The sequence below is a fragment of the Rhinoderma darwinii genome, unplaced genomic scaffold (genome assembly GCF_050947455.1).
Source record: "Rhinoderma darwinii isolate aRhiDar2 unplaced genomic scaffold, aRhiDar2.hap1 Scaffold_423, whole genome shotgun sequence".
Classification (NCBI taxonomy): Eukaryota; Metazoa; Chordata; class Amphibia; order Anura; family Rhinodermatidae; genus Rhinoderma; species Rhinoderma darwinii.
In genome coordinates, this window is record NW_027463777.1 from 170,259 (window position 1) to 196,001 (window position 25,743).

Sequence of the window (25,743 nt, forward strand, 5' to 3'; positions counted from 1 at the left end):
CTCCTGAATTTCAGACGTAATTGCAAGTACTTGCGTTTTTCGCGGCGTCCTTTACAGACGTAATTGGAGCTGTTCTTCATTGGAGTCAATGAATAATGACTCCAAAAACGTCCCAAGAAGTGTCCTGCACTTGTTTGACGCGGGCGTATTTTTACGTGCCGTTTTTTGACAGCGACGTGTAAAATTACAGCTTGTCTGAACAGAATATCGTAAAACTCATTGCAAGCAACGAGCAGATGTTTGCAGACGTAATGGAGACGTCTTTTCAGGCTTATATCGAGGCGTAATACGCCTGAATTACGTCTGAAAATAGGTCGTGTGACACCAGAGTCTGCTCCACTTGTATTACAATACCCGGCACAGAGGAGACACCAGAGTCTGCTCCACTTGTATTACAATACCCGGCACAGAGGAGACACCAGAGTCTGCTCCGCCTGTATTACAACACCCGGCACAGAGGAGACACCAGAGTCTGCTCCGCCTGTATTACAACACCCGGCACAGACGAGACACCAGAGTCTGCTCCACTTGTATTACAATACCCGGCACAGAGGAGACACCAGAGTCTGCTCCACTTGTATTACAATACCCGGCACAGAGGAGACACCAGAGTCTGCTCCACTTGTATTACAATACACGGCACAGAGGAGACACCAGAGTCTGCTCCGCCTGTATTACAACACCCGGCACAGACGAGACACCAGAGTCGGCTCCACTTGTATTTCAATACCCGGCACAGAGGAGACACCAGAGTCTGCTCCACTTGTATTACAATACCCGGCACAGAGGAGACACCAGAGTCTGCTCCACTTGTATTACAATACCCGGCACAGAGGAGACACCAGAGTCTGCTCCACTTGTATTACAATACCCGGCACAGAGGAGACACCAGAGTCTGCTCCACTTGTATTACAATACCCGGCTCAGAGGAGACACCAGAGTCTGCTCCGCCTGTATTACAACACCCGGCACAGACGAGACACCAGAGTCTGCTCCACTTGTATTACAATACCCGGCACAGAGGAGACACCAGAGTCTGCTCCACTTGTATTACAATACCCGGCACAGAGGAGACACCAGAGTCTGCTCCACTTGTATTACAACACCCGGCACAGACGAGACACCAGAGTCTGCTCCGCCTGTATTACAATAACAAGTCAACCAGAGTTTGAGGCTACAAACAAGAACATAACTCCGGTAATATGAAAGAACAGGGACGTAATGCCGGTAAGATGAGGGGACAGGGACATAATGGCTGTAATTTGAGGGAACAGGGACGTAATGCCTGTAATATGAAGGAACAGGGACGTAATGCCGGTAATATGAAGGAACAGGGACATAATGGCGGTAATATGAAGGAACAGGGACATAATGCCTGTAATATGAGGGAACAGGGACATAATGCCTGTAATATGAAGGAATAGGGACATAATGCCTGTAATATGAATGAACAGGGACATAAAGCCGGTAATATGTAGAAACAGGGTTGTAATGCCGGTAAGATGAGGGAGCAGGGACATAATGCCGGTAATATAAAGGAACAGGGACATAATGCCTGTAAGATGAGGTAGCAGGGACATAATGCCGGTAATATGAAGGAACAGGGACATAATGCCTGTAATATGAAGGAACAGGGACATAATGCCGGTAATATGTAGGAACAGGGACATAATGCCTGTAATATGAAGGAACAGGGACAAAATGCCTGTTATATGAAGGAACAAGGACATAATGCCTGTAATATGAAGGAACAGGGACATAATGCCGGTAATATGTTGGAAAAGGGACATAATGCCTGTAATAAGAAGAAACAGGGACAAAATGCCTGTTATATGAAGGAACAGGGACATAATGCCGGTAATATGAAGGAACAGGGACGTAATGCCGGTAAGATGAGGGAGCAGGGACATAATGCGGGTAATATGAAGGAACAGGGACATAATGCCTGTAATATGAAGGAACAGGAACATGTCTGTAATAAGAAAAAACAAGGACAAAATGCCGGTAATTTGAAGGAACAGGGACATAATGCCTGTAAGATGAGGGAGCAGGGACATAATGCCGCTAATATGAAGGAACAGGGACATAATGCCTGTAATATGAAGGAACATGGACGTAATGCCGGTAATATGAGGGAACAGGGACATAAAGCCGGTAATATGAAGGAACAGGGACATGTTACCGGCATTGTGTCCCTGTACCCTCCTACATAGGACATAATGCCAGTTATATGAGGGAACAGGGACATAATGCCGGTAATTCGGGAACGATACGGATGTAATAAAGACGTGTTACATGTTTGTACGTCACCACCTTTATACTGGAGATTGGTAGCGGACGTTGGAATTGTGCGTTTCACGGTATCGTTGGATGGAGAAGAATCAGCCCGTGCAGCCCGCAGATAAGCCCCTAATGCAGCAGCAGCAGCTCTGCGCTATCACACCCGGGAATGTCCCCCCATATCCTGCAGCACGAAGGAGCGGCTGCACGGACTGAACGACTCTTCCAGACATGGGAGACCAGCGGGAATAAAGACATGCGCACGAATAAGCACAAGATGGAGGCGGCAGCTCTGTTGTAGACCTGGTGGGGGGGCTCTTAGAAGAGCCTTTGGGTCCTTCCTGCAGGGACGGGGCACATTACTTGGCGCCTAATGAGCAGAATCCGCCGCTGCTGCTGCTTTATTCCTGCTCCATTCGAGTTCAGGCGGGAGATGTTCCTGTTGGTAGAGACAGAGGAGGGGGCGTGGTGTTATCTGCGAGTCTATAGAAATATTCTACTTCCTCATTGGCTACAGTGTCTGGCGTTGAGTATCAGTTTTAGATGCGGCCAATCAGAGAAGAAGCTCTCTGCTCCATCCGGGTATAAGAAGTGACGGTGGGAGCGCAGCCGTTAGATCTGATCAGATAATAGACATGTCTGGAAGAGGAAAGCAAGGAGGCAAAGTGCGGGCTAAAGCCAAGACCCGCTCATCCCGGGCAGGACTTCAGTTCCCTGTCGGTCGTGTGCACAGACTTCTCCGCAAGGGCAACTACGCTCAGAGGGTGGGTGCCGGCGCTCCGGTTTACATGGCCGCTGTTCTGGAATATCTGACCGCTGAGATAATGGAACTGGCCGGAAATGCCGCCCGGGACAACAAGAAGACCCGAATCATCCCCCGTCACCTGCAGCTGGCCGTGCGCAATGACGAGGAGCTCAACAAGCTGCTGGGTGGTGTGACCATCGCTCAGGGAGGCGTCCTGCCCAACATCCAGGCCGTTCTGCTGCCCAAGAAGACCGAGAGCAGCAAAAGCGCCAAGAGCAAGTGAGCGCTGCTTATCCAAATTTAACCACAAAGGCTCTTTTAAGAGCTGCCCACGTGGTCCTTAGAACAGAGCTCACCGCTGATCTCCGATATGTAAACGTTCTGCGCCAGATAAGTGGCTCTGCTTGTACAGAGATCTACCCATATGAATTCATGTACCGCGGGGTTTCACATTGAAGAGGAAGCCGTAGGGTGGGTGGGTGTAGAACTGCTGCGTTACTCATGACCTACACATTCACTACTGCCTCGTGCAGATGGTGGCGCTGTCCTCATTGGTGCACTAACTATACTGTACAGAACACATTAATAGTACAACTACTCCAGTGATTCGTGTTCACGATCTACAACCCGCCCCCGACTACATAGTGTCTTAAATTATATCTTCCAGTCTCACTGGATTCTTCGAATGCGTCTCAGTAAATGTGAGGGTATGTGCACACACACTAATTACGTCCGTAATTGACGGACGTATTTCGGCCGCAAGTACCGGACCGAACACAGTGCAGGGAGCCGGGCTCCTAGCATCATAGTTATATACGACGCTAGGAGTCCCTGCCGCTCTGCAGGACAACTGTCTCGTACTGTAATCATGTTTTCAGTACGGGACAGTAGTTCCACGGAGAGGCAGGGACTCCTAGCATCGTACATATGTATGATGCTAGGAGCCCGGCTTCCTGCACTGAGTTCGGTCCACTACTTGCGGCCGAAATACGTCCGTAAATTACGGACGTAATTAGTGTGTGTGCACATACCCTTACTCTGCAGCAACTTCATGCGTTAGTGGGATGAGGGGAGTCCTAAGTACAGACAACGCAGTGTTAGTACGAAGTAGAAATAGGTGCATTCTGTTTCCTGTCATTGTATTGCCAGCAGCGCGATTATACCAGCAGTCTGGCAAAGTGACATACAAGACAATGCAAGTCCATACTTATGTGGAACTTGGTGCTACAAATTGCTAGTTTGTTTTGAAAATCTCGTAACATTTGTAGCAATGAGAGCAGCTTGGAAAACACGGCCCCTCCAACATTGGGTTTTGCTCTTGTAAAATGCCGTATCAGCTGCATCAGTTTTGTCCTTTTTCATTCATTGAATGCGTCTCACTAAACGTTGCTCTGCAAGAAACTGCACGCGTTACTGTAATAAAGTGAGTCCTATATAGGGACAGCAGACAGAGTCATTATTAGTACTAGAGGTTAACAGATTTATTGCCAGCAGCCTTATTAATCCCAGCCGTCCGGCAGAATGAGATACGGGCCGAGCCGATACTTGTGTCAAAGTTGGTCCCAGTAACAGATTTATTGTTTGTTGTGAGAATCTGGTAACATTAGTAGCAGTGACAGCAGCTAAGAAAACACTGGCCCTCTCTCCAAGGATTGCGGAAAGCACGTTGCCCAGCAGCAAGCTGCACGCCGAAGAAGCAACACCGCAATTCCGCTGTTTGATCCACTGCTCGGGCGCTTATACAGCGCTATGAGCAACTGAGCGGATATTCAGCGGTGAGTTTCTGCCACTCCTGTACGTGCAGGCATCGGCACAAACGGCGTCCGGCAGCGCCGCTACGAGGAGGTGTTTTCCTGCCTGAGTACCTTACTGCTATACTTGCTGGCGAGTGATCCTCTTTCCCTTCAGATTAACACTCCCTGGTCTAAGACCCAATTCAGTCAGCTGCTTCTAGGACGCTATAAGGGGACACACTGCGGTCCACATATCCGGCTCCTCACTGGAAGACCGACGTGATACTGAAGCCCCTACCCCCGTGTATATAGAAGTAGAAGGTCACTGCTCAGATACAAAAGCGGTGACCAGCAGACATCATAGCTGATCTATAGAGGATGTGGCGGCTCTGAGAAGAGCCTTTGTGTTGTGTAAGATGGAGCAGAGCAGGAGCGGAATTAACCTCCGAAGCCGTACAGTGTGCGGCCCTGGCGTTTGAGCGCGTACACTACGTCCATAGCGGTGACGGTCTTCCTCTTGGCGTGCTCGGTGTAGGTGACGGCGTCACGGATGACGTTCTCCAGGAAAACCTTCAGGACGCCGCGAGTCTCTTCATAGATGAGACCGGAGATGCGTTTGACGCCTCCCCTGCGAGCTAGACGGCGGATGGCAGGCTTGGTGATGCCCTGGATGTTATCACGGAGCACCTTCCTGTGCCGCTTAGCACCGCCCTTTCCGAGTCCTTTTCCTCCTTTACCGCGACCAGACATCCTGTAAGCTGGAGCTAAAGAGAAATATTGTACCGAGAACCGCGGAGCGCGTCTTTATATAGACCTTGGGTGGACCAGAGAGAGAACTGTAATACATGTCACTTCCGGGGCGTTTCTTTAAGTAAATTCACATTACCAATCCCTCCCCCTCCCGTTGATTGGCTTAACTCAGATTTTGAATTGCACGTTCATTTTACAATACCGGCCGCTCTTTTCCCGCTTATAGCGCGACTGCTGTGTAATGTCTATCTGCCCCAAATCTAAAGCGTAATGTTAAGGGAAACAAGGAACAAGCGTGACGTCTTGGATTAGTATGGCGGCTGCTCGTTATCTGCCGTCACGTTCAGGATTTGTGTGCCCGCAGATCACCCCTCCGGCCACCAGCACCACAACGGCTTTATAGAATGAATAGGGAGGAGAGGACTCGGGCAGTGTTAATGCGTTTAGATCTCTGATTTACAACGGTGACCGGGACTACACCCGATGATCATGACCTCACAGAATAAGAGTAGAATTCCCCTGCGCTTGTGTTCACACCGGGTGGAGGATACCTGCTCCCCCACCCTACACGCTGCGCCTGGTTTGCCTTTACAAGGAGTAGGGAACAAGGACTCCGCACACACTGGTAAGCGGTGGATCATTAGCTGCACATAACGGCGTCATTCCTCGCAGCAGCAGCGGAGGTTATTATCGGAAGAGCGATGTGCGGTCATCAGTGAGGAGTGGGGCGGGTTATCACTGCGATACAGCCGGAGAGGGAGGTGATGAATACAGCGCAGACAACCGGCATAACACATGACAGGACTGCTGAAAGGGCCGGATTACGTGAGTGCTAGAGACGGGGACTGGTTATAGTGTAAATGGCGCTAAGCACTGAAAAGGTTAACAATGGCACCTCCACATATTAATAGCAGAGCACCGAGAAGCCAGCGGGAGAGTCGCGGTAGAATTAACGGAGGAAAAGGATTCAGCTCGTTTGAGGGAGGATTTGGTGGCTCTGAAAAGAGCCTTTGTGTTGTAATCGTTGCCGGGTTGAGACCTAAGCCCTCTCCCCACGGATCCTGCGGGCCAGTTGAATGTCTTTGGGCATGATGGTGACCCTCTTGGCGTGGATGGCGCACAGGTTGGTATCCTCAAACAGTCCGACCAGATAAGCCTCGCTGGCCTCCTGCAGAGCCATGACTGCTGAGCTCTGGAAGCGCAGATCGGTCTTGAAGTCCTGAGCGATCTCTCTCACCAGGCGCTGGAAGGGCAGCTTACGGATAAGAAGCTCGGTGGACTTCTGGTAGCGGCGGATTTCACGGAGAGCGACTGTGCCCGGGCGGTAACGATGAGGCTTCTTCACTCCGCCGGTAGCGGGAGCGCTCTTCCGTGCAGCTTTAGTAGCCAGCTGCTTGCGGGGCGCTTTCCCGCCGGTGGATTTACGCGCAGTCTGCTTTGTTCTGGCCATAGCTCTACAACAATGTGCACACTTGTAGACTGATACGAGGAGAGGAAAGAGCAGAGTATTTATACACTTGAGCGTGTCCTCATTGGTCCATGAAAGGCACACCCCTACATTCTATTGGCTTCTTCATAAAAACAATACGCAACCGACAAAGCAAATGTGATATTCGCCACCAATCACCGTTCCGAAGAGGCGGACACCGGTTTACATGACGTCCACACGCAGCTTGTACAGCAGGGGGTGTTAATAACAGCTCACTGTATTTCCATGTCCGCAGATCACGTACACAGCGTTATATAAGAGACTACTTCCCCATCATCCGCCGCTTCAGTGGTTTTATAGATTACACAAAGGGACAATCCCCCACCCCATCCTTACACAGGACACTGTGCCCCGCATCCAGAGGCAGCATATAAGGGTCACCATCCACCACGTGTAATGAGGAGCATGGGACATTGTGCTCTATTTACACCGGAGAGAGTGTAATCCATCGGCCTCCTTCACGTGGATCCTGTGCTGTAAGCTACAAGTCTATTGCTGCCCCGGTCCTTATTCACACATTACACCTGGTGGGCTGTGACCTGATAAACTCTGCCTGGATGTTACACCATAGTGACGGGACGGACACTGTGGAGGTCCGGATACAGCAGCTATGGCGTCCAGCGCAATGACCAGAAATGACACTTGTCATAGAGTAACAGGGACATGAAGCTCCTCCGTGCACACGCGATGATGGCGCCTCCTTTATCTCAGGATCGCGCTGCTGTCTGTACCGGAGGAAACAGCAGCCAGTGATCATACAGCTCTGCCGGGGAGAAGGTGGTGGCTCTGAAAAGAGCCTTTGTGGGACAAGAAACGGGCGGCTCTCGGTTATTTCTTCGTCACGGTCTTCCTGGAATTAGACGCCTTCTTAGCCGGACTCTTGGCAGCTTTCTTAGCCGGACTCTTGGCAGCTTTCTTAGCCGGACTCTTGGCAGCTTTCTTAGCCGGACTCTTGGCAGCTTTCTTAGCCGGACTCTTGGCAGCTTTGGGCTTGGCCGTCTTCTTTGTTATTTTCTTGGGGGCAGGTTTTGGCTTCTTTGGGGTCTTCGCCACCTTCTTGGCAGCGGCAGGCCTCTTGGCCTTTGTCAGGCTCTTGGCCGGAGTCTTCTTCGGGGATTTGGCAGCAGCCGCCGGCTTCTTCTTGACCGCTTTGTCCTTAGTCTCCAGCTGCTTCTTGTTCAGCTTGAAGGAGCCGGAGGCGCCGCTGCCTTTCACCTGGAGCAGGGTTTCCTTGGTCACCAGAGTCTTGAGCGCCATCTTCAGGCGGCTGTTGTTCTTGTCTACATCGTATCCTCCAGCAGCCAGAGCCTTCTTCAGGGCGGCCAGAGAAACCCCACTGCGCTCTTTGGAGGCGGACACGGCTTTCACGATGAGCTCGGACACGCTGGGACCGGAAGATTTCTTGGTTTTCTTGGCGGCCCCTGCTGCAGTTTTTTTCGGCTGCTTCTTGGATTTGGCGGCCGGCTCGGTGAGAGGGACAGCGGCGGCTGGTGCGGTCTCTGCCATCGTATACCACGGGAATCCACTAAAACAATTATTCTGCGAGGGAAAAAACGGGGGCGCCTCTTATATGTACAGCGGCTGCTCGGTGATTGGCTGCGATTCTCCTGAGAGTCTATTGGCTGACACTGATCACATGTCCTCCCTTTCCTCATCTGACAGGAGTGAAGCTCCGCTCTCCCCTTGTGCTTCCCTGCCCGGGATAAGAGCCTTTTACCGACTAGAAGCGGCCGGGCGAGCGGGCTCTCTACGTGACTTCCCCCTCCCTGACATTCCCTCTACTCATTTCTAGCCTTCACTGGCAGAGATGCTGGGAAGTAGCCGGGAGGAGGCCCCGGGATCTCTGCCATAGTTCTGCCGATCTGCACGTCGCTGTGATCGGACAAGATAAATGTGTTTGCGGGAGCTCGTTCCCTCTATTCCCGGCACTTGTCACTATCACAGGGTTCTTTACCACAATGTCTAACGTGTGGGAAGCTGATTGTCCGATGCGGGGGCGACCTGGAGCTGCAGAGAGCCCAGAAGGGTAACCCGGCACAGACGCGATGTCGGAGTGTCTTCCGCCTGTCTTACTGTAACTTGACACAGAGGAGACACAGGATTTGCTCTACTTATGTTACAATAACTCGGCACAGGCAAGACACCAGCGTCTGCTCCACCTGTATTACAATTTCCCAGCACAGAAAAGACACTAAACTAACCTGACACAGGCCAGACCCCAAAACCTGCTCCTCCAGCAGTACATTACCCGGACACAGACAGGACACTAGAGACTTCTCCACCTGTATAACTATAACCTAGCACAGAGGAGGGAACAGACACTGTTTGTTCCTCTTGTACTACATTACTACGGTGTCTTGTCTTTTGCCGGCTTATTGTCCCTGTCCCCTCATATTACTGCCATTATGTCCCCTGTAGGAGGGTACAGGGACACAATGCCGGTAATATGTCCCTGTTCCCTCATCTTCGAGGCATTATGTCCCTGTTCCTTCATATTACCGGCTTTATGTCCCTGTTCCCTCATCTACCAGGCATTATGCCCCTGTTCCCTCATATTACAGGCATTATGTCCCTGTTCCTTCATATTACAGGCTTTGTGTCCCTGTTCCTTCATATTACAGGCTTTATGTCCCTGTTCCTTCATATTACCGGCTTTATGTCCCTGTTCCCTCATCTACCAGGCATTATGCCCCTGTTCCCTCATATTACAGGCATTATGTCCCTCTTCCTTCATATTACAGGCATTATGTCCCTGATCCTTCATATTACAGGCTTCATGTCCCTGTTCCTTCATATTACAGGCTTTATGTCCCTGTTCCCTTATATTACAGGCATTATGTCCCTGATCCTTCATATTACAGGCTTCATGTCCCTGTTCCTTCATATTACCGGCATTATGTCCCTGTTCCCTCATCTTACAGGCATGATGTCCCTGTTCCTTCATAATACCGGCATTATGTCCCTGTTCCTTCATAATACCGGCATTATGTCCCTGTTCACACATAGTACCGGCATAATGTCCCTGTTCCCTCATATTACTGGCATTATGTCCCCTGTAGGAGGGTACAGGGACATAATGCCGGTAATATGTCCCTGTTTCCTCATCTTACAGGCATTATGTCCCTGTTCCTTCATATTACCGGCTTTATGTCCCTGCTCCCTCATTTTACAGACATTATGTCCCTGTTCCCTCATCTTACTGCCATTATCTCCCTGTTCCTTCTAATTACCGGCATTATTTCCCTGTTCCTTCATATTACCGGCATTATGTCCCTGTTCCTTCATATTACCGGCATTATGTCCCTGTTCCTTCATATTACAGGCATTTTGTCCCTGTTCCTTCATCTGAACCTGCATTATGTGCCTGTTCCTTCATCTTACCGGAATTATATCTCTATTCCTTCATAATATTGGCATTACGTCCCGGGTTCCTTCATATTACCGGCATTACGTCCCTGTTTCTTCATATTACCGACATTACGTCCCGCCTCCTTCATATTATCGGCATTACGTCCCTGTTCCCTCATCTTACCGACATTTTGTCCCTGTTCCCTCATCTTACCGGCATTATGTCCCTGTTCCTTCATCTTACCGACATCATGCCGGTAATATGAAAGTACAAGGACATAATGCCAGTAATATGAAAGTACAAGGACATAATGCCAGTAATATGAAAGTACAAGGACATAATGTCCCTGTTCCCTCATCTTACCAGCATTATATCCCTGTTCCTTCATATTATCGGTATTATCTCCCTGTTCCTTCATATAACAGGCATTATGTCCCTGTTCCTTCATATTACAGGTATTATGTCCCTGTTCCTTCATATTACAGGCATTATGTCCCTGTTCCTTCATATTACAGGCATTGTGTTCCTGTTCCTACATATTACAGGCATTATTTCCCTGTTCCTTCATATTACAGGCATTATCTCCCTGTTCCCTCATCTTACAGGCATGATGTCCCTGTTCCTTCATAATAACGGCATTATGTCCCTGTTCCCTCATATTACCGGCATAATGTCCCTGTTCCCTCATATTACTGGCATTATATCCCCTCTAGGAGGGTACTGGGACATAATGCCGGTAATATAATGTCTGTAATATGAGGGAACAGGGACATAAAGCCGGTAATATGAAGGAACAGGAATATAATGCCTGTAAGTTGAGGAAACAGGGACATGTCCCTGTTCCTTCATATTACCGGCTTTATGTCCTTGTTCCCTCATATTACAGACATTATGTCCCTGTTCCCTCATATTACCGGCATTACGTCCCTGCTCCTTCATATTACCGGAATTACGTCCCTATTTCTTCAAATTACCGGCATTATGTCCCTGTTCCTTCATATTACCAACATTATGTCCCTGTTCCTTCATATTGCAGGCATTTTGTCCCTGTTCCTTCATATTACCGGCATTATGTCATTGTTCTTTCATATTACCGGTATTATATCCTTGTTCCTTCATATTACAGGCATTTTGTCCCTGTTACTTCATCTTTCCGGCATTATGTCCCTGTTCCCTCATCTGAACCGGAATTATGTGCCTGTTCTTTCATTTTACCGACATTATGTCCCTGTTCCTTCATATTACCGGCATTATGTCCCTGTTCCTTCATATTACAGGCATTTTGTCCCTGTTCCTTCATCTGAACCTGCATTATGTGCCTGTTCCTTCATCTTACCGGAATTATATCTCTATTCCTTCATAATATTGGCAATACGTCCCGGGTTCCTTCATATTACCGGCATTACGTCCCTGTTTCTTCATATTACCGACATTACGTCCCGCCTCCTTCATATTATCGGCATTACGTCCCTGTTCCCTCATCTTACCGACATTTTGTCCCTGTTCCCTCATCTTACCGGCATTATGTCCCTGTTCCTTCATCTTACCGACATCATGCCGTATGTGTGTGCACATACCCTTACTCTGCAGCAACTTCATGCGTTAGTGGGATGAGGGGAGTCCTAAGTACAGACAACGCAGTGTTAGTACGAAGTAGAAATAGGTGCATTCTGTTTCCTGTCATTGTATTGCCAGCAGCGCGATTATACCAGCAGTCTGGCAAAGTGACATACAAGACAATGCAAGTCCATACTTATGTGGAACTTGGTGCTACAAATTGCTAGTTTGTTTTGAAAATCTCGTAACATTTGTAGCAATGAGAGCAGCTTGGAAAACACGGCCCCTCCAACATTGGGTTTTGCTCTTGTAAAATGCCGTATCAGCTGCATCAGTTTTGTCCTTTTTCATTCATTGAATGCGTCTCACTAAACGTTGCTCTGCAAGAAACTGCACGCGTTACTGTAATAAAGTGAGTCCTATATAGGGACAGCAGACAGAGTCATTATTAGTACTAGAGGTTAACAGATTTATTGCCAGCAGCCTTATTAATCCCAGCCGTCCGGCAGAATGAGATACGGGCCGAGCCGATACTTGTGTCAAAGTTGGTCCCAGTAACAGATTTATTGTTTGTTGTGAGAATCTGGTAACATTAGTAGCAGTGACAGCAGCTAAGAAAACACTGGCCCTCTCTCCAAGGATTGCGGAAAGCACGTTGCCCAGCAGCAAGCTGCACGCCGAAGAAGCAACACCGCAATTCCGCTGTTTGATCCACTGCTCGGGCGCTTATACAGCGCTATGAGCAACTGAGCGGATATTCAGCGGTGAGTTTCTGCCACTCCTGTACGTGCAGGCATCGGCACAAACGGCGTCCGGCAGCGCCGCTACGAGGAGGTGTTTTCCTGCCTGAGTACCTTACTGCTATACTTGCTGGCGAGTGATCCTCTTTCCCTTCAGATTAACACTCCCTGGTCTAAGACCCAATTCAGTCAGCTGCTTCTAGGACGCTATAAGGGGACACACTGCGGTCCACATATCCGGCTCCTCACTGGAAGACCGACGTGATACTGAAGCCCCTACCCCCGTGTATATAGAAGTAGAAGGTCACTGCTCAGATACAAAAGCGGTGACCAGCAGACATCATAGCTGATCTATAGAGGATGTGGCGGCTCTGAGAAGAGCCTTTGTGTTGTGTAAGATGGAGCAGAGCAGGAGCGGAATTAACCTCCGAAGCCGTACAGTGTGCGGCCCTGGCGTTTGAGCGCGTACACTACGTCCATAGCGGTGACGGTCTTCCTCTTGGCGTGCTCGGTGTAGGTGACGGCGTCACGGATGACGTTCTCCAGGAAAACCTTCAGGACGCCGCGAGTCTCTTCATAGATGAGACCGGAGATGCGTTTGACGCCTCCCCTGCGAGCTAGACGGCGGATGGCAGGCTTGGTGATGCCCTGGATGTTATCACGGAGCACCTTCCTGTGCCGCTTAGCACCGCCCTTTCCGAGTCCTTTTCCTCCTTTACCGCGACCAGACATCCTGTAAGCTGGAGCTAAAGAGAAATATTGTACCGAGAACCGCGGAGCGCGTCTTTATATAGACCTTGGGTGGACCAGAGAGAGAACTGTAATACATGTCACTTCCGGGGCGTTTCTTTAAGTAAATTCACATTACCAATCCCTCCCCCTCCCGTTGATTGGCTTAACTCAGATTTTGAATTGCACGTTCATTTTACAATACCGGCCGCTCTTTTCCCGCTTATAGCGCGACTGCTGTGTAATGTCTATCTGCCCCAAATCTAAAGCGTAATGTTAAGGGAAACAAGGAACAAGCGTGACGTCTTGGATTAGTATGGCGGCTGCTCGTTATCTGCCGTCACGTTCAGGATTTGTGTGCCCGCAGATCACCCCTCCGGCCACCAGCACCACAACGGCTTTATAGAATGAATAGGGAGGAGAGGACTCGGGCAGTGTTAATGCGTTTAGATCTCTGATTTACAACGGTGACCGGGACTACACCCGATGATCATGACCTCACAGAATAAGAGTAGAATTCCCCTGCGCTTGTGTTCACACCGGGTGGAGGATACCTGCTCCCCCACCCTACACGCTGCGCCTGGTTTGCCTTTACAAGGAGTAGGGAACAAGGACTCCGCACACACTGGTAAGCGGTGGATCATTAGCTGCACATAACGGCGTCATTCCTCGCAGCAGCAGCGGAGGTTATTATCGGAAGAGCGATGTGCGGTCATCAGTGAGGAGTGGGGCGGGTTATCACTGCGATACAGCCGGAGAGGGAGGTGATGAATACAGCGCAGACAACCGGCATAACACATGACAGGACTGCTGAAAGGGCCGGATTACGTGAGTGCTAGAGACGGGGACTGGTTATAGTGTAAATGGCGCTAAGCACTGAAAAGGTTAACAATGGCACCTCCACATATTAATAGCAGAGCACCGAGAAGCCAGCGGGAGAGTCGCGGTAGAATTAACGGAGGAAAAGGATTCAGCTCGTTTGAGGGAGGATTTGGTGGCTCTGAAAAGAGCCTTTGTGTTGTAATCGTTGCCGGGTTGAGACCTAAGCCCTCTCCCCACGGATCCTGCGGGCCAGTTGAATGTCTTTGGGCATGATGGTGACCCTCTTGGCGTGGATGGCGCACAGGTTGGTATCCTCAAACAGTCCGACCAGATAAGCCTCGCTGGCCTCCTGCAGAGCCATGACTGCTGAGCTCTGGAAGCGCAGATCGGTCTTGAAGTCCTGAGCGATCTCTCTCACCAGGCGCTGGAAGGGCAGCTTACGGATAAGAAGCTCGGTGGACTTCTGGTAGCGGCGGATTTCACGGAGAGCGACTGTGCCCGGGCGGTAACGATGAGGCTTCTTCACTCCGCCGGTAGCGGGAGCGCTCTTCCGTGCAGCTTTAGTAGCCAGCTGCTTGCGGGGCGCTTTCCCGCCGGTGGATTTACGCGCAGTCTGCTTTGTTCTGGCCATAGCTCTACAACAATGTGCACACTTGTAGACTGATACGAGGAGAGGAAAGAGCAGAGTATTTATACACTTGAGCGTGTCCTCATTGGTCCATGAAAGGCACACCCCTACATTCTATTGGCTTCTTCATAAAAACAATACGCAACCGACAAAGCAAATGTGATATTCGCCACCAATCACCGTTCCGAAGAGGCGGACACCGGTTTACATGACGTCCACACGCAGCTTGTACAGCAGGGGGTGTTAATAACAGCTCACTGTATTTCCATGTCCGCAGATCACGTACACAGCGTTATATAAGAGACTACTTCCCCATCATCCGCCGCTTCAGTGGTTTTATAGATTACACAAAGGGACAATCCCCCACCCCATCCTTACACAGGACACTGTGCCCCGCATCCAGAGGCAGCATATAAGGGTCACCATCCACCACGTGTAATGAGGAGCAGGGGACATTGTGCTCTATTTACACCGGAGAGTGTAATCCATCGGCCTCCTTCACGTGGATCCTGTGCTGTAAGCTACAAGTCTATTGCTGCCCCGGTCCTTATTCACACATTACACCTGGTGGGCTGTGACCTGATAAACTCTGCCTGGATGTTACACCATAGTGACGGGACGGACACTGTGGAGGTCCGGATACAGCAGCTATGGCGTCCAGCGCAATGACCAGAAATGACACTTGTCATAGAGTAACAGGGACATGAAGCTCCTCCGTGCACACGCGATGATGGCGCCTCCTTTATCTCAGGATCGCGCTGCTGTCTGTACCGGAGGAAACAGCAGCCAGTGATCATACAGCTCTGCCGGGGAGAAGGTGGTGGCTCTGAAAAGAGCCTTTGTGGGACAAGAAACGGGCGGCTCTCGGTTATTTCTTCGTCACGGTCTTCCTGGAATTAGACGCCTTCTTAGCCGGACTCTTGGCAGCTTTCTTAGCCGGACTCTTGGCAGCTTTCTTAGCCGGACTCTTGGCAGCTTTCTTAGCCGGACTCTTGGCAGCTTTCTTAGCCGGACTCTTGGCAGCTTTGGGCTTGGCCGTCTTCTTTGTTATTTTCTTGGGGGCAGGTTTTGGCTTCTTTGGGGTCTTCGCCACCTTCTTGGCAGCGGCAGGCCTCTTGGCCTTTGTCAGGCTCTTGGCCGGAGTCTTCTTCGGGGATTTGGCAGCAGCCGCCGGCTTCTTCTTGACCGCTTTGTCCTTAGTCTCCAGCTGCTTCTTGTTCAGCTTGAAGGAGCCGGAGGCGCCGCTGCCTTTCACCTGGAGCAGGGTTTCCTTGGTCACCAGAGTCTTGAGCGCCATCTTCAGGCGGCTGTTGTTCTTGTCTACATCGTATCCTCCAGCAGCCAGAGCCTTCTTCAGGGCGGCCAGAGAAACCCCACTGCGCTCTTTGGAGGCGGACACGGCTTTCACGATGAGCTCGGACACGCTGGGACCGGAAGATTTCTTGGTTTTCTTGGCGGCCCCTGCTGCAGTTTTTTTCGGCTGCTTCTTGGATTTGGCGGCCGGCTCGGTGAGAGGGACAGCGGCGGCTGGTGCGGTCTCTGCCATCGTATACCACGGGAATCCACTAAAACAATTATTCTGCGAGGGAAAAAACGGGGGCGCCTCTTATATGTACAGCGGCTGCTCGGTGATTGGCTGCGATTCTCCTGAGAGTCTATTGGCTGACACTGATCACATGTCCTCCCTTTCCTCATCTGACAGGAGTGAAGCTCCGCTCTCCCCTTGTGCTTCCCTGCCCGGGATAAGAGCCTTTTACCGACTAGAAGCGGCCGGGCGAGCGGGCTCTCTACGTGACTTCCCCCTCCCTGACATTCCCTCTACTCATTTCTAGCCTTCACTGGCAGAGATGCTGGGAAGTAGCCGGGAGGAGGCCCCGGGATCTCTGCCATAGTTCTGCCGATCTGCACGTCGCTGTGATCGGACAAGATAAATGTGTTTGCGGGAGCTCGTTCCCTCTATTCCCGGCACTTGTCACTATCACAGGGTTCTTTACCACAATGTCTAACGTGTGGGAAGCTGATTGTCCGATGCGGGGGCGACCTGGAGCTGCAGAGAGCCCAGAAGGGTAACCCGGCACAGACGCGATGTCGGAGTGTCTTCCGCCTGTCTTACTGTAACTTGACACAGAGGAGACACAGGATTTGCTCTACTTATGTTACAATAACTCGGCACAGGCAAGACACCAGCGTCTGCTCCACCTGTATTACAATTTCCCAGCACAGAAAAGACACTAAACTAACCTGACACAGGCCAGACCCCAAAACCTGCTCCTCCAGCAGTACATTACCCGGACACAGACAGGACACTAGAGACTTCTCCACCTGTATAACTATAACCTAGCACAGAGGAGGGAACAGACACTGTTTGTTCCTCTTGTACTACATTACTACGGTGTCTTGTCTTTTGCCGGCTTATTGTCCCTGTCCCCTCATATTACTGCCATTATGTCCCCTGTAGGAGGGTACAGGGACACAATGCCGGTAATATGTCCCTGTTCCCTCATCTTCGAGGCATTATGTCCCTGTTCCTTCATATTACCGGCTTTATGTCCCTGTTCCCTCATCTACCAGGCATTATGCCCCTGTTCCCTCATATTACAGGCATTATGTCCCTGTTCCTTCATATTACAGGCTTTGTGTCCCTGTTCCTTCATATTACAGGCTTTATGTCCCTGTTCCTTCATATTACCGGCTTTATGTCCCTGTTCCCTCATCTACCAGGCATTATGCCCCTGTTCCCTCATATTACAGGCATTATGTCCCTCTTCCTTCATATTACAGGCATTATGTCCCTGATCCTTCATATTACAGGCTTCATGTCCCTGTTCCTTCATATTACAGGCTTTATGTCCCTGTTCCCTTATATTACAGGCATTATGTCCCTGATCCTTCATATTACAGGCTTCATGTCCCTGTTCCTTCATATTACCGGCATTATGTCCCTGTTCCCTCATCTTACAGGCATGATGTCCCTGTTCCTTCATAATACCGGCATTATGTCCCTGTTCCTTCATAATACCGGCATTATGTCCCTGTTCACACATAGTACCGGCATAATGTCCCTGTTCCCTCATATTACTGGCATTATGTCCCCTGTAGGAGGGTACAGGGACATAATGCCGGTAATATGTCCCTGTTTCCTCATCTTACAGGCATTATGTCCCTGTTCCTTCATATTACCGGCTTTATGTCCCTGCTCCCTCATTTTACAGACATTATGTCCCTGTTCCCTCATCTTACTGCCATTATCTCCCTGTTCCTTCTAATTACCGGCATTATTTCCCTGTTCCTTCATATTACCGGCATTATGTCCCTGTTCCTTCATATTACCGGCATTATGTCCCTGTTCCTTCATATTACAGGCATTTTGTCCCTGTTCCTTCATCTGAACCTGCATTATGTGCCTGTTCCTTCATCTTACCGGAATTATATCTCTATTCCTTCATAATATTGGCATTACGTCCCGGGTTCCTTCATATTACCGGCATTACGTCCCTGTTTCTTCATATTACCGACATTACGTCCCGCCTCCTTCATATTATCGGCATTACGTCCCTGTTCCCTCATCTTACCGACATTTTGTCCCTGTTCCCTCATCTTACCGGCATTATGTCCCTGTTCCTTCATCTTACCGACATCATGCCGGTAATATGAAAGTACAAGGACATAATGCCAGTAATATGAAAGTACAAGGACATAATGCCAGTAATATGAAAGTACAAGGACATAATGTCCCTGTTCCCTCATCTTACCAGCATTATATCCCTGTTCCTTCATATTATCGGTATTATCTCCCTGTTCCTTCATATAACAGGCATTATGTCCCTGTTCCTTCATATTACAGGTATTATGTCCCTGTTCCTTCATATTACAGGCATTATGTCCCTGTTCCTTCATATTACAGGCATTGTGTTCCTGTTCCTACATATTACAGGCATTATTTCCCTGTTCCTTCATATTACAGGCATTATCTCCCTGTTCCCTCATCTTACAGGCATGATGTCCCTGTTCCTTCATAATAACGGCATTATGTCCCTGTTCCCTCATATTACCGGCATAATGTCCCTGTTCCCTCATATTACTGGCATTATATCCCCTCTAGGAGGGTACTGGGACATAATGCCGGTAATATAATGTCTGTAATATGAGGGAACAGGGACATAAAGCCGGTAATATGAAGGAACAGGAATATAATGCCTGTAAGTTGAGGAAACAGGGACATGTCCCTGTTCCTTCATATTACCGGCTTTATGTCCTTGTTCCCTCATATTACAGACATTATGTCCCTGTTCCCTCATATTACCGGCATTACGTCCCTGCTCCTTCATATTACCGGAATTACGTCCCTATTTCTTCAAATTACCGGCATTATGTCCCTGTTCCTTCATATTACCAACATTATGTCCCTGTTCCTTCATATTGCAGGCATTTTGTCCCTGTTCCTTCATATTACCGGCATTATGTCATTGTTCTTTCATATTACCGGTATTATATCCTTGTTCCTTCATATTACAGGCATTTTGTCCCTGTTACTTCATCTTTCCGGCATTATGTCCCTGTTCCCTCATCTGAACCGGAATTATGTGCCTGTTCTTTCATTTTACCGACATTATGTCCCTGTTCCTTCATATTACCGGCATTATGTCCCTGTTCCTTCATATTACAGGCATTTTGTCCCTGTTCCTTCATCTGAACCTGCATTATGTGCCTGTTCCTTCATCTTACCGGAATTATATCTCTATTCCTTCATAATATTGGCAATACGTCCCGGGTTCCTTCATATTACCGGCATTACGTCCCTGTTTCTTCATATTACCGACATTACGTCCCGCCTCCTTCATATTATCGGCATTACGTCCCTGTTCCCTCATCTTACCGACATTTTGTCCCTGTTCCCTCATCTTACCGGCATTATGTCCCTGTTCCTTCATCTTACCGACATCATGCCGTATGTGTGTGCACATACCCTTACTCTGCAGCAACTTCATGCGTTAGTGGGATGAGGGGAGTCCTAAGTACAGACAACGCAGTGTTAGTACGAAGTAGAAATAGGTGCATTCTGTTTCCTGTCATTGTATTGCCAGCAGCGCGATTATACCAGCAGTCTGGCAAAGTGACATACAAGACAATGCAAGTCCATACTTATGTGGAACTTGGTGCTACAAATTGCTAGTTTGTTTTGAAAATCTCGTAACATTTGTAGCAATGAGAGCAGCTTGGAAAACACGGCCCCTCCAACATTGGGTTTTGCTCTTGTAAAATGCCGTATCAGCTGCATCAGTTTTGTCCTTTTTCATTCATTGAATGCGTCTCACTAAACGTTGCTCTGCAAGAAACTGCACGCGTTACTGTAATAAAGTGAGTCCTATATAGGGACAGCAGACAGAGTCATTATTAGTACTAGAGGTTAACAGATTTATTGCCAGCAGCCTTATTAATCCCAGCCGTCCGGCAGAATGAGATACGGGCCGAGCCGATACTTGTGTCAAAGTTGGTCCCAGTAACAGATTTATTGTTTGTTGTGAGAATCTGGTAACATTAGTAGCAGTGACAGCAGCTAAGAAAACACTGGCCCTCTCTCCAAGGATTGCGGAAAGCACGTTGCCCAGCAGCAAGCTGCACGCCGAAGAAGCAACACCGCAATTCCGCTGTTTGATCCACTGCTCGGGCGCTTATACAGCGCTATGAGCAACTGAGCGGATATTCAGCGGTGAGTTTCTGCCACTCCTGTACGTGCAGGCATCGGCACAAACGGCGTCCGGCAGCGCCGCTACGAGGAGGTGTTTTCCTGCCTGAGTACCTTACTGCTATACTTGCTGGCGAGTGATCCTCTTTCCCTTCAGATTAACACTCCCTGGTCTAAGACCCAATTCAGTCAGCTGCTTCTAGGACGCTATAAGGGGACACACTGCGGTCCACATATCCGGCTCCTCACTGGAAGACCGACGTGATACTGAAGCCCCTACCCCCGTGTATATAGAAGTAGAAGGTCACTGCTCAGATACAAAAGCGGTGACCAGCAGACATCATAGCTGATCTATAGAGGATGTGGCGGCTCTGAGAAGAGCCTTTGTGTTGTGTAAGATGGAGCAGAGCAGGAGCGGAATTAACCTCCGAAGCCGTACAGTGTGCGGCCCTGGCGTTTGAGCGCGTACACTACGTCCATAGCGGTGACGGTCTTCCTCTTGGCGTGCTCGGTGTAGGTGACGGCGTCACGGATGACGTTCTCCAGGAAAACCTTCAGGACGCCGCGAGTCTCTTCATAGATGAGACCGGAGATGCGTTTGACGCCTCCCCTGCGAGCTAGACGGCGGATGGCAGGCTTGGTGATGCCCTGGATGTTATCACGGAGCACCTTCCTGTGCCGCTTAGCACCGCCCTTTCCGAGTCCTTTTCCTCCTTTACCGCGACCAGACATCCTGTAAGCTGGAGCTAAAGAGAAATATTGTACCGAGAACCGCGGAGCGCGTCTTTATATAGACCTTGGGTGGACCAGAGAGAGAACTGTAATACATGTCACTTCCGGGGCGTTTCTTTAAGTAAATTCACATTACCAATCCCTCCCCCTCCCGTTGATTGGCTTAACTCAGATTTTGAATTGCACGTTCATTTTACAATACCGGCCGCTCTTTTCCCGCTTATAGCGCGACTGCTGTGTAATGTCTATCTGCCCCAAATCTAAAGCGTAATGTTAAGGGAAACAAGGAACAAGCGTGACGTCTTGGATTAGTATGGCGGCTGCTCGTTATCTGCCGTCACGTTCAGGATTTGTGTGCCCGCAGATCACCCCTCCGGCCACCAGCACCACAACGGCTTTATAGAATGAATAGGGAGGAGAGGACTCGGGCAGTGTTAATGCGTTTAGATCTCTGATTTACAACGGTGACCGGGACTACACCCGATGATCATGACCTCACAGAATAAGAGTAGAATTCCCCTGCGCTTGTGTTCACACCGGGTGGAGGATACCTGCTCCCCCACCCTACACGCTGCGCCTGGTTTGCCTTTACAAGGAGTAGGGAACAAGGACTCCGCACACACTGGTAAGCGGTGGATCATTAGCTGCACATAACGGCGTCATTCCTCGCAGCAGCAGCGGAGGTTATTATCGGAAGAGCGATGTGCGGTCATCAGTGAGGAGTGGGGCGGGTTATCACTGCGATACAGCCGGAGAGGGAGGTGATGAATACAGCGCAGACAACCGGCATAACACATGACAGGACTGCTGAAAGGGCCGGATTACGTGAGTGCTAGAGACGGGGACTGGTTATAGTGTAAATGGCGCTAAGCACTGAAAAGGTTAACAATGGCACCTCCACATATTAATAGCAGAGCACCGAGAAGCCAGCGGGAGAGTCGCGGTAGAATTAACGGAGGAAAAGGATTCAGCTCGTTTGAGGGAGGATTTGGTGGCTCTGAAAAGAGCCTTTGTGTTGTAATCGTTGCCGGGTTGAGACCTAAGCCCTCTCCCCACGGATCCTGCGGGCCAGTTGAATGTCTTTGGGCATGATGGTGACCCTCTTGGCGTGGATGGCGCACAGGTTGGTATCCTCAAACAGTCCGACCAGATAAGCCTCGCTGGCCTCCTGCAGAGCCATGACTGCTGAGCTCTGGAAGCGCAGATCGGTCTTGAAGTCCTGAGCGATCTCTCTCACCAGGCGCTGGAAGGGCAGCTTACGGATAAGAAGCTCGGTGGACTTCTGGTAGCGGCGGATTTCACGGAGAGCGACTGTGCCCGGGCGGTAACGATGAGGCTTCTTCACTCCGCCGGTAGCGGGAGCGCTCTTCCGTGCAGCTTTAGTAGCCAGCTGCTTGCGGGGCGCTTTCCCGCCGGTGGATTTACGCGCAGTCTGCTTTGTTCTGGCCATAGCTCTACAACAATGTGCACACTTGTAGACTGATACGAGGAGAGGAAAGAGCAGAGTATTTATACACTTGAGCGTGTCCTCATTGGTCCATGAAAGGCACACCCCTACATTCTATTGGCTTCTTCATAAAAACAATACGCAACCGACAAAGCAAATGTGATATTCGCCACCAATCACCGTTCCGAAGAGGCGGACACCGGTTTACATGACGTCCACACGCAGCTTGTACAGCAGGGGGTGTTAATAACAGCTCACTGTATTTCCATGTCCGCAGATCACGTACACAGCGTTATATAAGAGACTACTTCCCCATCATCCGCCGCTTCAGTGGTTTTATAGATTACACAAAGGGACAATCCCCCACCCCATCCTTACACAGGACACTGTGCCCCGCATCCAGAGGCAGCATATAAGGGTCACCATCCACCACGTGTAATGAGGAGCAGGGGACATTGTGCTCTATTTACACCGGAGAGTGTAATCCATCGGCCTCCTTCACGTGGATCCTGTGCTGTAAGCTACAAGTCTATTGCTGCCCCGGTCCTTATTCACACATTACACCTGGTGGGCTGTGACCTGATAAACTCTGCCTGGATGTTACACCATAGTGACGGGACGGACACTGTGGAGGTCCGGATACAGCAGCTATGGCGTCCAGCGCAATGACCAGAAATGACACTTGTCATAGAGTAACAGGGACATGAAGCTCCTCCGTGCACACGCGATGATGGCGCCTCCTTTATCTCAGGATCGCGCTGCTGTCTGTACCGGAGGAAACAGCAGCCAGTGATCATACAGCTCTGCCGGGGAGAAGGTGGTGGCTCTGAAAAGAGCCTTTGTGGGACAAGAAACGGGCGGCTCTCGGTTATTTCTTCGTCACGGTCTTCCTGGAATTAGACGCCTTCTTAGCCGGACTCTTGGCAGCTTTCTTAGCCGGACTCTTGGCAGCTTTCTTAGCCGGACTCTTGGCAGCTTTCTTAGCCGGACTCTTGGCAGCTTTCTTAGCCGGACTCTTGGCAGCTTTGGGCTTGGCCGTCTTCTTTGTTATTTTCTTGGGGGCAGGTTTTGGCTTCTTTGGGGTCTTCGCCACCTTCTTGGCAGCGGCAGGCCTCTTGGCCTTTGTCAGGCTCTTGGCCGGAGTCTTCTTCGGGGATTTGGCAGCAGCCGCCGGCTTCTTCTTGACCGCTTTGTCCTTAGTCTCCAGCTGCTTCTTGTTCAGCTTGAAGGAGCCGGAGGCGCCGCTGCCTTTCACCTGGAGCAGGGTTTCCTTGGTCACCAGAGTCTTGAGCGCCATCTTCAGGCGGCTGTTGTTCTTGTCTACATCGTATCCTCCAGCAGCCAGAGCCTTCTTCAGGGCGGCCAGAGAAACCCCACTGCGCTCTTTGGAGGCGGACACGGCTTTCACGATGAGCTCGGACACGCTGGGACCGGAAGATTTCTTGGTTTTCTTGGCGGCCCCTGCTGCAGTTTTTTTCGGCTGCTTCTTGGATTTGGCGGCCGGCTCGGTGAGAGGGACAGCGGCGGCTGGTGCGGTCTCTGCCATCGTATACCACGGGAATCCACTAAAACAATTATTCTGCGAGGGAAAAAACGGGGGCGCCTCTTATATGTACAGCGGCTGCTCGGTGATTGGCTGCGATTCTCCTGAGAGTCTATTGGCTGACACTGATCACATGTCCTCCCTTTCCTCATCTGACAGGAGTGAAGCTCCGCTCTCCCCTTGTGCTTCCCTGCCCGGGATAAGAGCCTTTTACCGACTAGAAGCGGCCGGGCGAGCGGGCTCTCTACGTGACTTCCCCCTCCCTGACATTCCCTCTACTCATTTCTAGCCTTCACTGGCAGAGATGCTGGGAAGTAGCCGGGAGGAGGCCCCGGGATCTCTGCCATAGTTCTGCCGATCTGCACGTCGCTGTGATCGGACAAGATAAATGTGTTTGCGGGAGCTCGTTCCCTCTATTCCCGGCACTTGTCACTATCACAGGGTTCTTTACCACAATGTCTAACGTGTGGGAAGCTGATTGTCCGATGCGGGGGCGACCTGGAGCTGCAGAGAGCCCAGAAGGGTAACCCGGCACAGACGCGATGTCGGAGTGTCTTCCGCCTGTCTTACTGTAACTTGACACAGAGGAGACACAGGATTTGCTCTACTTATGTTACAATAACTCGGCACAGGCAAGACACCAGCGTCTGCTCCACCTGTATTACAATTTCCCAGCACAGAAAAGACACTAAACTAACCTGACACAGGCCAGACCCCAAAACCTGCTCCTCCAGCAGTACATTACCCGGACACAGACAGGACACTAGAGACTTCTCCACCTGTATAACTATAACCTAGCACAGAGGAGGGAACAGACACTGTTTGTTCCTCTTGTACTACATTACTACGGTGTCTTGTCTTTTGCCGGCTTATTGTCCCTGTCCCCTCATATTACTGCCATTATGTCCCCTGTAGGAGGGTACAGGGACACAATGCCGGTAATATGTCCCTGTTCCCTCATCTTCGAGGCATTATGTCCCTGTTCCTTCATATTACCGGCTTTATGTCCCTGTTCCCTCATCTACCAGGCATTATGCCCCTGTTCCCTCATATTACAGGCATTATGTCCCTGTTCCTTCATATTACAGGCTTTGTGTCCCTGTTCCTTCATATTACAGGCTTTATGTCCCTGTTCCTTCATATTACCGGCTTTATGTCCCTGTTCCCTCATCTACCAGGCATTATGCCCCTGTTCCCTCATATTACAGGCATTATGTCCCTCTTCCTTCATATTACAGGCATTATGTCCCTGATCCTTCATATTACAGGCTTCATGTCCCTGTTCCTTCATATTACAGGCTTTATGTCCCTGTTCCCTTATATTACAGGCATTATGTCCCTGATCCTTCATATTACAGGCTTCATGTCCCTGTTCCTTCATATTACCGGCATTATGTCCCTGTTCCCTCATCTTACAGGCATGATGTCCCTGTTCCTTCATAATACCGGCATTATGTCCCTGTTCCTTCATAATACCGGCATTATGTCCCTGTTCACACATAGTACCGGCATA

General features: G+C 50.0%; 7 protein-coding genes across 7 annotated transcripts; 1 reads left to right on the top strand and 6 right to left on the bottom strand.

The window, feature by feature from the left end:
* The first annotated feature begins 2,915 nt into the window (after positions 1-2,915).
* On the top strand, positions 2,916-3,308 carry LOC142710264 (histone H2A type 1-like). Its single transcript, XM_075848534.1, has one exon. The coding sequence runs from the start codon at positions 2,916-2,918 to the stop codon at positions 3,306-3,308; it is 393 nt and encodes a 130-aa protein (XP_075704649.1).
* Positions 3,309-6,547: 3,239 nt separating this feature from the next.
* On the bottom strand, positions 6,548-6,958 carry LOC142710277 (histone H3). The gene has a single exon (XM_075848543.1). The coding sequence runs from the start codon at positions 6,956-6,958 to the stop codon at positions 6,548-6,550; it is 411 nt and encodes a 136-aa protein (XP_075704658.1).
* An 848-nt stretch (positions 6,959-7,806) lies between these two features.
* Positions 7,807-8,503, bottom strand: LOC142710275 (histone H1A-like). The gene has a single exon (XM_075848542.1). It carries the CDS (start codon positions 8,501-8,503, stop codon positions 7,826-7,828), a length of 678 nt encoding a protein of 225 aa, XP_075704657.1. The 3' UTR covers positions 7,807-7,825.
* Positions 8,504-14,414: 5,911 nt separating this feature from the next.
* Positions 14,415-14,825, bottom strand: LOC142710279 (histone H3). Its single transcript, XM_075848545.1, has one exon. The coding sequence runs from the start codon at positions 14,823-14,825 to the stop codon at positions 14,415-14,417; it is 411 nt and encodes a 136-aa protein (XP_075704660.1).
* An 846-nt stretch (positions 14,826-15,671) lies between these two features.
* LOC142710278 (histone H1A-like) lies at positions 15,672-16,368 on the bottom strand. The gene has a single exon (XM_075848544.1). It carries the CDS (start codon positions 16,366-16,368, stop codon positions 15,691-15,693), a length of 678 nt encoding a protein of 225 aa, XP_075704659.1. The 3' UTR covers positions 15,672-15,690.
* A 5,911-nt stretch (positions 16,369-22,279) lies between these two features.
* LOC142710265 (histone H3-like) lies at positions 22,280-22,956 on the bottom strand. Its single transcript, XM_075848535.1, has 2 exons — positions 22,946-22,956; positions 22,280-22,694 (listed from the first exon to the last, which is right to left on the bottom strand). The coding sequence occupies exons 1-2, from the start codon at positions 22,954-22,956 to the stop codon at positions 22,280-22,282; spliced, it is 426 nt and encodes a 141-aa protein (XP_075704650.1).
* A 580-nt stretch (positions 22,957-23,536) lies between these two features.
* LOC142710262 (histone H1A-like) lies at positions 23,537-24,233 on the bottom strand. The gene has a single exon (XM_075848532.1). It carries the CDS (start codon positions 24,231-24,233, stop codon positions 23,556-23,558), a length of 678 nt encoding a protein of 225 aa, XP_075704647.1. The 3' UTR covers positions 23,537-23,555.
* Between the last annotated feature and the right edge of the window lie 1,510 nt (positions 24,234-25,743).